General features: G+C 40.8%; 1 protein-coding gene across 1 annotated transcript in view; it reads left to right on the top strand.

Annotated features, from left to right (window-relative positions):
- Window positions 1-15,700, top strand: part of ATP2B1 (ATPase plasma membrane Ca2+ transporting 1) — a gene marked incomplete at its 3' end in the record, with an annotated part of 72,973 nt that overhangs the window by 42,217 nt on the left and 15,056 nt on the right. The window contains exons 3-8 of the mRNA XM_006029296.3: window positions 5,516-5,713; window positions 6,721-6,975; window positions 7,057-7,182; window positions 8,562-8,705; window positions 14,735-14,773; window positions 15,036-15,197. Of these exons, the coding sequence (XP_006029358.3) occupies window positions 5,516-5,713; window positions 6,721-6,975; window positions 7,057-7,182; window positions 8,562-8,705; window positions 14,735-14,773; window positions 15,036-15,197 (924 nt within the window). The remainder of the gene's footprint in view (window positions 1-5,515; window positions 5,714-6,720; window positions 6,976-7,056; window positions 7,183-8,561; window positions 8,706-14,734; window positions 14,774-15,035; window positions 15,198-15,700) is intronic.

A 15,700-nucleotide genomic window follows, 5' to 3' on the forward strand; every position in this document is an offset into this window, starting at 1 on the left:
AATGGAAAACCCTGATCCATGCTGGTAACTTTTTGGGGTCCTTTTCAGCCTGTGATCCTGAAGTGTACCATGCAGCAACTTGGGTATAAATTCTGTGGTAGGACCCTACCTCTTGCACTAGTGACTTAAGATTTTTGGTGAATGAAAAATAAATCTGCACAATGGATAGTTATTAAGCAAAATGACGCCATCTATTTGATCCAGTTCTTTCTCTTCCCACCACTTCCTGTCCTTTACAGGGAATAACTGTCCATGCACAAGCAAATGACACTTCTTCATTTTAATATCAAAATTCTGTGATCTGTGGAAGATAAGGTCACCATGCTGCTTTACCATATTTTAAAATGATGGGCATCTAAAGATGTGCAGTGTCACTAGGCATTTCAGTTGTTGGAACTGTACTATAATCCAAAATCACTAGCTACCTAAAACAATTATTTTGCTCTTTCTTTATTTAAAAAAAAAAAAAAAAGCAGTGAATTCAAGTTTTAAAGAGGAAGACTAATTGTATTTGAATATGAATTTCTAATAATCAGTTGATGGTATTTTTTTTTTTTAAAGCACAGACATTTATACTCTTTAGTTTGGCTTTAAAGAACTTGATAAATTTTGCAGTCCAAAATGGAGTTTCTAAATTGCTCCTGTAATAGCTGTTTTAGTTGCCTCTAAATTTAGGTGTTGACTTAAGGCATGTCATTGTTCTCTGAACCAATCATTTTCTCGTTGGCACTTAATACTGCTGACTTTCATTGGACTTCTTGTAAAGACTTTTGAACAGTTCTGCCCTGTATACACAAATGCATAATAAGTAACTTCTTAATTTTGACAGGACTTTGCTCCATTATTTCCTAACTTAGGAAAACATTAGCTTTTTTTTTTTTTTCTTCACAAACAGAAGACCAGTTAACTCTTAAGATTATAGGCAGACAAACTAAGTACTGCAAGATATAAAAAGGGAGAGGGTGGAACAAGGCATGGGTTGTAGTGTACTGTCAGTTACTTGATGCTCTCAACTGTGGGTGCCCCTTCTGCCTTCAGTGAAAGGGGCCAAGCTACTGTGGAGATTATGAATCTGCAGTAACCTATGCACAGAGTACTAACGCAACAAATCAACACCCTCTCAAACTGCAGAAACTAGTTTAGAAATGGGTTCAAATAAGCATATAATTAGAGTGGAAGGAATCAATATATCCTTCTAAAAATTAACTGTTACAGGTTTTAGCAAAAGTACTCTAGTCCAGTGGCTTCCAAACTCTGACAGAATCACCACCAATTTAAAACGATACAACCTTAAGTACCATCAGCAAGTCTTTGTCATATGAAATAATTATAATAAATCTATTAATGTGTACCACTGGTGGTACGCGTAACAGATTGGGAACTGCTATTCTAGTCCTTATTTTGGTTTGGGAAAGGCAGCAAAAATGAACTTCTTTTCTTAATTGCTAGTTCACACTCTCTAACCCAGTTAAGTTTTAAACTTTCCAGATTTCATTTAGGAAGCAACACTGGCACTTCCTGTACAACTTTTTGTTGAGTAACCAACCACTTTACTTTTGACTAAATTCTAGGGCAGGAGTTGGTAGTGTTTTTGGGCAGAGTGCCAAACCCTCCCACAACTTTAGCTTGTAAGATGTTGGTGTGCTGGGGGTGGACAGCAAGGGAACTTTGAGAGGCTCGATCCTTGTTGTAGTAGCAAAGCCCCTTCCCCACTGGCCACCCTGAGGCACATGTACCAAGCAAAATACCTCTTGCATACCATACTCTGGCACCCATGCCAGGGGGTGCTTACCCTTGTGCTAGGGTGATAGTTGAGAAATAGCAACACAAAATAGAATTCTACCTGGTCCTGTAAACTCTGGTCACTTGGAGACAAAAGGTTGGAGGGGGAGAATTACTTGGATTGTTTATACATATGGTTAGGAAAGTGGCAAATGTTGCCATATGAGCAGGGGGAATTTCAGGAGCTTTTTTCATGAGTTTAAAAAAGGGACAGGGTGGTACATCATTACCAGGAACCCCAAAAAGTATGCATAGAAGAGATGCTCATATTAAAGTATTGCTTTTGAGGATCTGTCTAATGCTTTGTGATTTGTCCTTAAAGTATGAGTTGAGAGGATGGAGAATTATAATGTCACTGTTCCACAGTAACTTGCATTTGTGCAGACTCATGCCCACCTGAAGAGCCAGAGCCTACACAGCCAGGTGAACCTCAGTCCCCAGAGAAATCATGAAGCAGGTGCTCAAGGAATCCATTTCTAGGCACTTAGAGGAGAAGAAGGCAATTGGGAACAGTTGGCATGGATTCTGCAAGGGCAAGTCATGCCTGACCAACATGATTGCCTTCTATGATGAGATTACTGGCTCTGTGGATGTGGGAAAAGCTGTAGACATGACTATACCTAGACTTTAGCAAGGCTTTTGATAGTCTCCCACAGCATTCTTGCAAGCAAGCTGAGGAAGTAAGAGTTGGATGAATGGATTGGTAAGGTGGATAGAAAGCTGGTTGGATCATTGGGCACAACAGGTAGTGATCGATGACTTTGTCTAGTAGGCAGCCTCTATTAGAGGTGCACCAATGCATTGATCTGATATCAGATTGGCATCGATTATAAAGAAAACTATCAGAAATCAGCCTGATGTGCTGGGTTGGTGTGTTTTGTTTTGTTTTTTAAACCAGCCACACACACACACACACACACACACACACACACACACACAGACTCGTGCATGCGTGCAGCCACCACATAGCACATAGGTGGCAAGGAGCACATCCTGGCACCTTGGAGAGCTGCATGCAACTGGTAAGTCTGTGGTGGGGGGTGGGCATGGGGGCAGTGGGGGAGGACAGATCAAGGCTCCCTGAAGTGAGAGAGGCTCTTCCTGGTGGGGGCTGCACTTGAGGTACGCAGCTGCAGCGCTGGGGGGGTCCTGGCAGCTATAGCAAATTTTGGGGTAGCTGCAGCCAGCCTGGCACAATCCACCCTGCCCTGCACAGATCTGCGGGGCACATGCCCCCTGAGGTGAGCCACTTGCCATTCTGTCCCATACCCCACACTACCCTGGCTGGGCAGTGCTAGCCCCAGCCCCACTCCCCCCTTTCACCATAGGGCCCTTGATCTGCCCCCCAGAGGTGTACCAATACATCAGTCCAATTATTGGATCAGTACCATTTATAAAGAAAATTGGCTGTATTGGATATCGGCCTGATGGGGCCAGTAATTTGGCTGATTTAAATGCCCGTGCTGCACACAGCCTCAGTACAGCACTGAGCAGCATGGAGAACTGCCTGCAGCTGATAAGTCTGGCATGGGGGGCAGGGCAATGCCCCCCACACTGAGGTGTGGGGGCAGGTGCAGGCACTGCCCAAGGCAGGCAGAGGCGTGGCTTGGAGGGGAGTGGGGGACAGCTGCTGCTGCTTGCACCTGTGTGTGGGGGGGTAGGAATGGGCCCCTGGATCTGCACAGGGCGGGGTGGGCTGCAGCTGCATGAGGCTTGGGGCCTTGCCCCTCTCCTCCCCCACCACGCTAGACTTTCCAATTGGAAGCAGCTGTATCAGAAATCAGAGCTGTATTAGCTGTCAGTATCAGCCCCAAAAATCTCTTTTGGTGCAACCCTAGCCGGTATCAAGTGGAGTGCCCCAGGGGTCGGTCCTGGGGCTGCTTTTTTTTGTTTGTTTGTTTGTTTGTTTGTTTTTTGTTTATATTTTCATTAACCATCTGGATGATGGGATGGATTGCACCCTAAGCAAGTTTGTGAGTGACGCCAAGCTGGGGGGAGTAGTGGATATGCTGGAGGGTAGGGCTAGGATTCAGAGTGACCTATACAAACTAAAGGATTGGACCAAAAGATCTCATGAGATTCAACAAGGACAAGTACCAAGTCTTGCGCTTGAGATGGAACAATCCCATGTATTGGTACAGGCTTGGGACCTGCAGAGCTGCTGCTTAGCCAGTTGAAACAGACCTGGGAGTTATAGTAGACGGGACTGAATTACAAGTTGATGTACCTTTTGCTAAGATGGCTAATGGCATACTGGGCTGCATTAGAAGGAACAGTGCCAGCACATGAAGGGAAGTGATTCTTTCCCTCTATTCAGTACTGGTGAGGCCACATCTGCAGTACTGTGTTCAGTTTTGGGTCCCCCACTGCAGAGGATGTGGACAAATTTGGAGGGAGCCTGGGGGAAGGCAATGAAAAGGGCAAGGGGGCTGAGGTACAGGACTTCTGAGGAGAGGCTTAGAGAACTGGGCTTATTTAGTCTTCAGAAGAGAGACTGAGAGGGGATTTAATAGCAGCCTTTAACTGCCTGAAGGGTGGTTCCAAAGGGGATGGAGCTGGACTGTCCTCAGTGGTGGCAAATGATAAAACAGTGAGCAATGGTCTCAAGTTGCAGCAAGGGAAGTTGGGTTGGATATTGGGGGAAAAACTTTTTCACTAGGAGGGTGGTGAAGCACTAGAATGGATTACCTAAAAAGATAGTGGAACCTCTGTCCTTGGAGGCTTTTAAGGCATGGCCCAACAAAGCTCTGGCTGGGATGATCTAGTTGGGGATGGTCCTGCTTTGAGCAGGGGGTTGGACTAGATGAACTCCTGAGGTCCCTTCCAACCCTAATTTTCTATGACTGGAGGGTAGATGTCTAAGTAACAGGGTAACTCCAATGCTGGAAAATGCTGGTTACCATGTGCCTAAGTGGTTGGACAAATTGGGTCCTATTGCTGATAGCTGTCAAATGTAGTTTACATCTGTAGAAAGGCTAAGACATAAATTGGAGGAACAGTTGCCAGTTTCTCAGACCCAAGCAGCTGAGAAGCGCACAAGTCACTGGTTGTATCCCATCACACCGCACTTCCTTTTTTTAAAATGTAGAGCAATAGACCACATTGTGATGCACAATAAAATAAACTTCCTTTTTTTCCTGTGGCAGGCTTCAAATTGATCTCGACTTCCAAAACAGCTGTTTAGTGATTATCCAGAAGTTGCCACTGATCTGCATAAGTGCTTGTACTGTTTAGGTCCGCTTCTGCCCAGTATTTCTGAGAAGTTTGGCTCCTAAAGACAACTTTAGGGGAAGGGCTCTGCAGATTATGTATATTTCTGCTCTTTGTTTTTACCAGATATTGACATCTATAGGTGGTGTTGCCTTCCAAGTATAACTGATCTCTAGAAATTGCCTTGTTTTTTGTGACTGTTGTAATAAACTGTTTTGCACTTGAATGTTAATGAGTGCATATTTGGGTGAGTTGGGAGCAAATATCTTGGTGTATAGTGGGATTTAAGGGATTGTCTCCACTTGATCTGGGGTTATTTTGGTTCAGTTATAAATGAGCCCCACTTGCAAATGTGAACTTCTGCTACTTGGAGGTAAGTAATATGGTGTTGGCTTCATCTTACTTCATACTACCTGTGGGGCCATTGATGAACTTCTTTGACCCTAACGAATGGGAAGTTTCACTTCTGTAAAACGCAGGCAAATATTCATGTAGCATAACATCACTGATCCTTTCTTTCTAGGTTTAAGTGGAAATCCAGCAGATATTGAGAGGAGAGAAACAGTGTTTGGGAAGAACTTTATACCTCCTAAAAAGCCAAAAACATTTCTTCAGTTAGTATGGGAAGCACTACAGGATGTTACACTAATTATACTAGAAATTGCAGCCATAGTATCATTGGGCCTTTCTTTTTACCAACCTCCAGGAGGGAATGAAGCATGTAAGTAAAACTCGTATTATCGCATTGCCAGTTTTCAGAACTCAGCCGTATAAACTTAGTTTTTAACCAGCAGGTAGTGACATTCAGAGCTGCCTCCAAATTGTATGGTTGCCTTATTTGTGTGTTCCTTCCCTACTCGGATAATATTGTTAGGATTGCATCCTAAATGGCAGCACCAGTTTTTCTAGAGTAGGTTGTCAAATTTTGGCAATTGATTGAAATACCGTATACAAAATCTTGTGCTTCAAGTAAGTCAAAAGCAGCAGGAACTGCTGCTTTTTTTTTTTTATAAACAATGCAATATATACTTCCACATGAATCTAGCTCTGTGTTCAAAAACTTTGTGTAAATAGATTGGGTTTCTTAAATTGGGGTTCGCCATGCCATTTTCAATTGCGACGCGGCATATTTAAGTTTTCTTTCCTGTAAACATCTTAATTTTGCACTGATTCTCCTTTTTTTTTTTTTTAAGGTGGCTTGCTGTGCATCCAGTTATGTTTTCTTTAATGTGGTCCCTTGTGCTTTGTTCCTTGAGGGTGACTTGTGACAACATGCAAGGAAGTGCCCACAATTTGGTGCTCTTACATTTCATTCTGTTTACTAGTTGGTAGCAACTTGCACAGCCCTTCAAAGAACAGTTGAAATCCTCCATAAGCCAAGACAAATGCCTATACATGGGCATAATAACTTTTTAAATCTTATTCATAACTTCTAGTTTCCCAATCTGTCCTGAGTTTCCCCAGCTACTCTTCAAAATTGCTTTCTTGATCTTGTGCATTCTTACGACCTTTTTAAACGTTTTGACCGGCTTCTAAATTGAACCTTTTTTTAGGAAATCTTTTTACACTGGTTTTTTTCAGTCTGAGATGCTGATTTTTTTTTTTTATTATTTTTTTTTTTATTTTTTTTTTTGTGTGTGTGTGTGTGTGTGGGGTTTTTTTTTTTTTTTTTTTTTTTTTTTAATGAAGGTTAATAAGTTGGTTTGAGCTCTAAATTTTCTCTTACAGTATGTGGAGTAGTGAATGTTGGTGAAGAAGAGGAAGAAGGTGAAACAGGTTGGATTGAAGGAGCTGCAATCCTTCTATCAGTAGTTTGCGTAGTTCTAGTAACAGCTTTCAATGACTGGAGTAAAGAAAAACAATTTAGGGGGTTGCAAAGCCGCATTGAACAAGAACAGAAGTTCACTGTCATCAGGGGTGGCCAAGTCATCCAAATACCAGTAGCCGACATAATTGTTGGGGATATTGCACAAGTAAAATACGGTAAATATGGATTTTCAACTTTCAAAATTCTTTGACTTTTATGAGTATCTGAGTTTACAGATGTTGATGTTCTTAATTTAGGTGATCTTCTGCCAGCTGATGGGGTACTTATTCAAGGAAATGACCTTAAAATTGATGAAAGCTCACTAACTGGAGAATCTGATCATGTTAAAAAGTCTTTGGATAAAGATCCTATGCTGCTGTCAGGTGTGTGGCTTAGTATTTCATAGAATGGACATTTTTTCAATGGGTTATAATTGAAATACAGAAGTTTTAAAGGTTTCTTATTATAGCACAAGCTCTCAGGATATAGTGTTGAGGGGGTGTGTGTGTGTGTGTGTGTGTGTGTACCACCTGAGGCAACATGTTGGCTATTAGTGCTGTTTCACCTTCAGAATGACCTGTAAGAAACTTCTCTTTTCTTAAGTCTTGTTATCACCTGCAATAGAAAAGGCACCCTTTCGAACACTAGCTTACTTCTGAGATGCCAGTAGTATCAAACTTGGTCTGACTTCTTGGTTTTGTGGTCCACAGTGTTTGAGGCATAATATCCTAATGACATAGATATGGAAGCTTTAATGTCCTTCATCTGGAAAAGCTTCATTTGTTTCATAAGTACATGTTCACCTTTCTTATAGTTACAAATATTTTTACCTTGTTACAGAACAGTAGTAATAACTAACTTTGATCATTTTAAATTGCAGTATTGTCATTCCAGGGTGGTCACCAGGGGAACAGAAATTATTTCACTCCAGACTATTGGAAAATGCCTGGATTCACAGATCTGAGAGTTATTTTACCAAATTACTCAACATTGGTCTCCCTTACTGTTGAAAATAATTACTGAATTGCTTGGATTAAAGTCACTGAGTGCAAATGGTAGTAACGTGTGAGAAATGTATGTAAGCATAAGGAGGATATGAGTGGGGATAGATCTCTTTTTAATTTCTATACATCCTCACTATTAATTTTCTGAACAATTAAGGTATCTTGCTCAACTAACATATGCACTGTCCATTTCAGTTTCATTTTTAAGAGGACTCTTTGATCCCAGGATAGACTGCACTTTTGCTTTCAAGAGTCTTCTGAACTGCTTGTGTGCTCCCCAGTAGTAGTGCAGCTACACCTATTACTCAAATTGCTGTAGACCAGTTTGGAGGAGAACACTTGTTTTAATTTACAGTATTTGAATAGTAGGAGGAAAAATTCAGGAAAATCTGATCTCTTCAAACTTGTTCTAACTGAATGTTTTGGGATGAAATTAAACTTTTTTGTTAACTTTTTGTGAGCTGCCTCTAGTCAAACATTTCTAGTTTTTGGGAAAAAAAGTAATCGTAGGTTTTTGTTTTGCTTTTTCCATGTGCTCTGTTCCCATTCTTTACTTTGCAGTAACTGTTGACTAGTTTTCATTGATTATCACAATAATGAACCCATGTTCCAAGAACCAGAGTGACTCTTGACTGCTTGGTTTTAGAGAAGGTCCTCGTTTTAGAAACTTCCTCTGGTGGGCTAGTCTCAGTCTGCTAGCCACTTTGACACTTCTGAGAGGAAAACAAAAGTGCACTTTTTCCCCCCCCCCACCCCAGGTACCCATGTGATGGAAGGCTCTGGAAGAATGGTAGTTACTGCTGTAGGCGTGAACTCTCAAACTGGAATCATCTTTACCTTACTTGGGGCTGGAGGAGAGGAAGAAGAGAAAGAAAAGGAAAAAGAGAAAAAGGACAAGAAAAGTAGGCATACAAACTTTAAGTTGCTCAACTACAATAATAAAGCCTTTTGGGAATTAAGTTCCATGTTTACAGAACTTTTTGGACCTCATGTTTCCATGTTTTAAGACCTCTTAAGCCTTGTCCATTTTGGGGCACTAACTTGATGCTCTTTCAGAAGTAAGGCTATACACAATTAATCTGATTGAACAACTCCTTCAATTTTATATAATAGATGTAAACTTCATTCTGCCAAGTAAAGTAGATTGATACAATTAGAGTTATAGTTGCAGATAATTTGAGCATTAGTTTTTGTTTTTTTTGTTTTTTTGTTTTTTTTTCTTTAGTGCTTTTTAGAATCTTCCCCTATGGGGTCTTCAGTCTTGAAGTAAGAACCGATCATAACACATTTCTCTACCTTTTCCTAGTTCAAGCTTACAACTTCTAGTTCCGCCCTGTTTGCAGTGAAATATTGTGCAGTGATTCACAGTTGCGTGCTTAGAAAGGAAAACCTCCTGATCTTCAATCTTTAGCAGAGTGCTTCACTTAACATGGTGAGGGACAGCTTAATCTTCTTTTATTGGGTAACAACCCAAGTGCTGATCAAGATGAGGTTTTTTTTGGGGTTTTTTTCCCACTGTCTACCAGCTATCCTCAAATATCAGTTTTTATTATCCTATTAGTTCTGATAAGTAAGGCATGCCATTGTCATGGCTTCTGCAAAACGTAGATAATATATTGTAATGTTTTTGTGGAGAAGATGGTTTGAAAAATGGAGTCTCACGACTCATGGCAAACTGAATACAGAATAACTGTGGAGGAAGCTGTGTTTGAATCTTTTTTTTTTTTCCTATGATTTTCCCAGAGCCATATCTAGGTCTTGCACTACTTGATTCAGTTAACCAACTGCCAGATATATAAATGTAAGGACTAAGCTAATAAATGTGATCCCAACCAGTTGAAAATGTGTGGAAAACTCAAATAGTCTTTCCAGAAATCTGTGGGAAGAATCTTTTTTAGTTTTTTAATGTAAATACCACTTTAGCCTGAAATCTCTGGCAGAAAGCATACTTGGTTTTGAATTGCATGTTTTGTTTTTTTTGGTGTGTGTGTGTGTTTTGTGTTGTTTTTTTTTGAGATGTGTACTTCCATATCTACAGCAGGAAACTTCTCTTGACTCAAGTTTTTCCTCTGGTTCATATCCAAAATGGCTTCAGCTACAGTAGATAGTTGAGTGCAAACTACCAGAGACCCATAGTCTTTCTCTTCTGTCTTAATCCAGAAAAGGTTTTAATTTTAAATGGTGACCCATTAAAAGAGGGCGAGGAGACCTAGCTGAGAAGGGGCACAGTACTGAGAGCAAACCAAGAGTTGCATCATTGTAACAAAAGTAAGAGGGAAAGGAAGCAAGTAAGAGCAGCTGGTACAAGAAATGTACTCAAATCCTTGAAGACTTAAGTACAAACTTAACAAACCTTTGAAAAGGCAGCAAGCATGACTTTGGAAAGCAAACTTTTTTTTTTTTTTTTTTTTTTTTTTTAAAGGCATCCAGTTGTTTGGACAGTCCTAGTTTAGATTTATACTTGTTGACTGAGGAAACTTTTTGACAGGTAACTGAGGAAAGCTGACTCTCCTAGACTTTTGGATGCTGCCAAGCTTTAAATTTATAGTTTTTAAATTGTTTTTAATACATTTTAATGATTGATTTAATAGTTACCATCTTGAATCTGTGTAGACAAGTCCTGAGTTTGCTGTTTTTGTTAGACTTTTTAAGGTAGGGTATAATTTTTAAAGAATGTGTCTTGCTTTAGGCCTCAACACCGGGATTCCATTGCTCTAGAATAAGAATAAATACAATGACTTTTGTCCCTCTATCTTGGTGTACGAGTCTAATCCCTACTCTTGCCACAAGTCAGAGTAGAAGAAAATTATCGAAGGAGTAGGCACCACAATCAAAGATCTCAAGTAGGGTAGCGTCTGACTTCTTTTTTTTTTTTTTTTTTTGTTTCCCTGCATTTTAAAAAACAAACATTTTTTCCAATGGTACTTGCAGAGAAATGGTTTGAGGGATAAATTTACCTACTAGATGTGGCCAACAGGTTTGCAGCACTTGCTCATTCAAACTTAGCTTCTCCTGGAACTTGGCAGAGTAAAGGCTAGTCAGTCTTTAAATTCCTAAAGTGGATCATCAAAGCTTTTGGGGGGGCAACAATAGGAAGTACTTCATTTCATTCCTGGAGTCTGAGCTAGCTTGTCGATCATAGTAAATGAGAGAATTCGATTTCTCTCTCTTCCAGTGCTTATACAAACTAACTTTTCAATCTCCTTTGTAACCATAATCACAGTGCTAATGCTAATTCTTCACAAGACGGAAGATACAAGAAACATGGGTGAAACATGAGGAGTAACTTTAGTTTCTAAAATTGTCTTGTAACAGGATAACTTTGGTCATCACTTTCTGCATTTCTAAAGAACTGTGGTTATGAATTGGCAAGACTTGGTATATAAACTTGCTAAGATTTGATAGCAGCATCCTAGAACCTTAAGATTTTAAGTACATGCAGTCATCAGATTTACAACACAATTGGGTTCCTGAAAACCAAGTTTTAAGTTGAAACATTGTAACTTGGAATAGATTTTTCCCCCTCCTCCCTTCCCCTCATAGGAAACAATGTTATAAATACAGGATTGGTTCCTGAACCAAGGCCCGATACCCTATTTACACCAAAAATAACCCAGAATTTTTGTACACTATCAACTTATAAATGAGTAGTAGCTACATTTTAATGCATTTATATTGTAAATAGCAATCATTGATTTGGAAGGACTTCTTTGAGGTGACTTTGCTGGACTTTTTGAAGGGTTCTCAGCTGGAGTTGTCTTATTCTTGGCTGCAGGATTTGCTGGAGTTTTGTCTGCTTTCTTAAAGTTGTCGAAAGAATTTTGGACAGGTTCTCCAGAGAGATGGGCAACAGTGAACTTGTTCACTGGCATGGCATCAGATCAAGCATTGTAAAGTAAAAACTGATGTCAAATTTATAAACATTGTAAGTGCAAAATTCAACTTGAAACGTTGTAAATTGAGGACTGCCTGTACATATGGCCATCATAAAGCCAGCAATTTCTAATGATAGTTTATTTACAGCTGTTGCTAAAATGATGTATTAGCATTAACAATTCAAATAAATTACCTAACTCGTGGCTATTGGTGAAAATCATAGTAAAACTGCACATTCTACTACTTAAAACAGCAGTAAAATTGAACATGCTGTATAATGGTGCATAAAGAAAAAAGTAATATAAAATAGAATAAGAAATATAATAATAACAGGGAATTCAATTTGACTTTATTCTTTGTGCACATAGTGCACACATCTACAGCGCATAGGACATGTTGCAAGTTAGAGCCAAATTGTCTTCCCTTCATTAGTGCATTACTTAAATTTTCCATTAATGACGAGAACCACTTCCTCCTTACTGCTTCAAAGAACAAACAAGACCACAAATAATTTAGTTAATCTGTTTCATTCTTCGGCAAGAATGTATCCTCATTAGAAGCTATTATTGTACTTCCACTTAAGACTGGAGCTGACTTTTACACGTTACTGTAGCCTTTAACTTCCAAAAGCAGTGGCTGTGCTCTACTCGGCTAAAAGGAACTACATAAAGAACAGCAATTAGGGAAAAGAGAATTGTAGACTGGTTAAAAACAGCTTAAGAATTGGAGTCATCAATTCTGTAAACACTTCACTTCAATTTGCAGTTGATGACAGCATAAGTAAGAAAAGCCTTGCTGAACTGGATCTTCTGTCTTGGGATGGCAGCGAGCAAATGGAAGCTGCAATAAACATCTTTAATTAGGAGGGCAGATTTATTCTTTACTTTTTGTATCTTGATGCCCACCTGTTTGAAAATGGCATTCTTTAATCATGGGAAATACATTATCAAAGGCATGTCTGAAAAAAGGGAGGGCATCCTTAAATCCTGAACTCTTGTGGCCTAGCACTGGGGAGGGGGTAGAAATCTTTGTTCCTTCTTGGGAATGAAAATATTTATCTAAGTTGCATGAAACTGGTTTTGGCAAATAAATGCACCATTGATTTTATGGGTAGGGTGACTACATGGGAAATCAAGGGATACTGCACCCCCCCCCACCCCTGTTTGGCAGTGCTACTACAGGCAGAGGTAGACACAGAAGCATATTGCAGCAGTCAGCAGTGGTGCCTACCTGCTTGGCACATACCATGCTGCTCTGTCTCCCTGTTGGACTGTCCCCCACACTTCTGTGATTTCTACCTTTTCTCTTCCCCCATCCCAGTGCATGCATGCACCCTCTTGCCTGGCATGGACCTGTCCAGCACCTCTCTTGGTTCCTGACTGAAGTTTCTAGAAGGAGGTGGGAACTAGTACGCAGGAGGCATCAGGCTCCATACAGACCTGGGTGCATAACACCCCCAACAAGCATCATGGTCAGGCACACAGCTCTGCCCCCATGCCTGTCTTGTGCAGGCAGTGCTTGCAAGTACCTGATGTGGCAGCAGGTGCAGCCCAGTGAGGTTGTTGCTGCTATGGTGGTCACTGTCACTTGGCCCAGCTTGCAGTCCCAGGATAGAGCCCAGAGCCACCCACTCCCCCAAATGGGTACCTTCCAGCAGCCAGAGTGGGGAGGGATCCTTGCTGTCCTCAGGGCAGGGGTTCAAACACCCCTAACCACCACCTCCTCTGCCCCTCCCCGGGATGACATGCACATGTAAGCTGCCCAAGCTCACAGCAGCACGCTCTCCCTACCTTGGCTAATCCTTACCAGTCCAGGACTTTTGCTTCAATCCTTACCCGCTGGCTGGGGCACTGGGACAGTCTATGGAATCAGACTGTTCTGGCCAAATTGGGACTTATGGTCACCCTATCTTATGGGGGTTCTCAAAAGCTGGGGTTAAAAGCATTTCCAAGACTGGATTTCTCTCAATACATCTTGCTCTCCATAGATCTCACTGATTCCTTTCTCTGGAATGATGCAGAATCTTTCAGAGATCCTTAAATGTAGTAGTTCTCATAAAATTTTGATTAGAGAAGTATTAAATGCAAAACGTGTACAGTTTCATGGTCGGCTTTTACAGTAAGACATGTTGGTTTTGGAATCTGCAGTCTAGCTATGCTGGCAGCCTTAATTTTTATAAAAATGAAGTAAACAAAAGCTGCCCCTCCTCACTCGCTCTTCCCCCTGCCCTGCACATATGAAGTTGTCTTGGCTTTTATTCTTTAATTACTTCATTTGTGAAGACTCGGATATTTAACTTCTGACATTTACTACTTTGGCTGGGAACTGCCACATGCAAAACTAGCAGGTTTTTTTTTGTGTAGATTTTTTTATTTTTACTTCCATGTTAAAACATCCATACGAGTATGGATAGGCATTATATTTTGTAGTGGGAAGACAGCCACTCTCTTGAAATGGAAAGTATACAAGTGCTTATGCAGTTTCTCTTGCAGGAAATGTACTGAATCCTGGAGAAAGGTCTTAAATGACTCCTCCCAGGACTAGGATAAGGGGATGCATGGGTAGCAGTGGCAGCTCAACCTGTCCCAGGAGCAGGAGGAGCTGAGCAGTAAGGAAAGGCTCCCAATAAGTTCCCCAACCTGGGATGATTCCCTTCTGGGGCGGCAGGGTGGAAGAGGTGACTGCAGGCTGGAATACCTACACTTCCCTTCTCAGGAAGACTTCTAGAAATCTCCCAAAGCTTGTAGCTTTGGTTTTTGACATTTTGCCTTGCCAGCTTTTTGCAGCAGTACTGCAAGAGAACTTGACTTCAAAAAGTTCACTGTAAATATAAATCTCTCCATTTTTTAAGAATAACCTAATGCCCCTGTACCTAAGTAACATCTTTTTAAAGATAAACAAGCTGGTCCTTGTCAACTTGTTAGTTTCCCTAATAAAAACTAAATTGTATGGGGAATATATAAAGCTGGGGGAGGGGGGGGGGGGGGGGGGGGGGCATGAATATTTAATTCTTTTTATATGCATTTAGAGACTTTATTTTTTTTTTGTCTTGTAGGTAAAAAACAAGACGGAGCTTTAGAGAACCGTAACAAAGGTAAATGTAGGAATACAAAACTAAAAATAATAATTTGGGTGTCTGAAAATTATGATTTAAAGACCGAGTTGACACATGACACCTAAACAAAGGATTTCTAGGCAAATGTAGGCAGAACCCAGATAAATTCAAATAAGTATATGCGTTTTAAAAACATGTCACATGGGTATTTACTGCATTCCAGTTGGTTACTGACTTTTGCCTTGTAATCTTGGTGAGACCGCTAATTTTAAACTTCCGTGTTCTGTATTTCTATACCTAGCAAAAGCTCAAGATGGTGCAGCCATGGAAATGCAACCTTTGAAGAGTGAAGATGGTGGAGATGGAGATGAGAAAGACAAGAAGAGAGCTAATTTGCCAAAAAAAGAAAAATCAGTTCTACAAGGCAAACTTACTAAGCTGGCAGTTCAGATTGGCAAAGCAGGTATTACTTCATTCCTGTGCACTGGAGAAATTTGGTGTTTTATGCTCTAAAGTAACTTAGAAGGTAGCTGAAAATACTACTTCAACAAATTGATACTAGTAAAGTACAGTAAAAGTTCTGTTTATCCGACATCTTACAAGCTGGCATGCTCAATTAACCGGCATTCCGGCTTGTAAGATAAAGTACAACGGAAAGTGTCCACTGTGGCACTTCTGGTTTCTCCAAGCCCTCACAGCCTGGGGGCATAACGGGCTGTGCGGGGCCCGCCTTCCTGTCCCGCAGGACCCACAGGGCAGAGGGATGCCCCAGACTCCGCAGGAGAAGCGGCGGCCTGGGCCGCTCAGTTAACCGGCATATTTTGTTATCCAACATCCCCCAGGAATGGGGGATGCTGGATAACAGAGCTTTTACTGTACCACTGTTTTTGAAGGTCAAACCCACAAAAAGCTTGTTTTTGGAGAAGAACATGCTTTCATGGTTGCTGGTTTTCTGAAATGTAGGGA

This window comes from Alligator sinensis, unplaced genomic scaffold (assembly GCF_000455745.1).
Source record: "Alligator sinensis unplaced genomic scaffold, ASM45574v1 scaffold141_2, whole genome shotgun sequence".
Classification (NCBI taxonomy): Eukaryota; Metazoa; Chordata; order Crocodylia; family Alligatoridae; genus Alligator; species Alligator sinensis.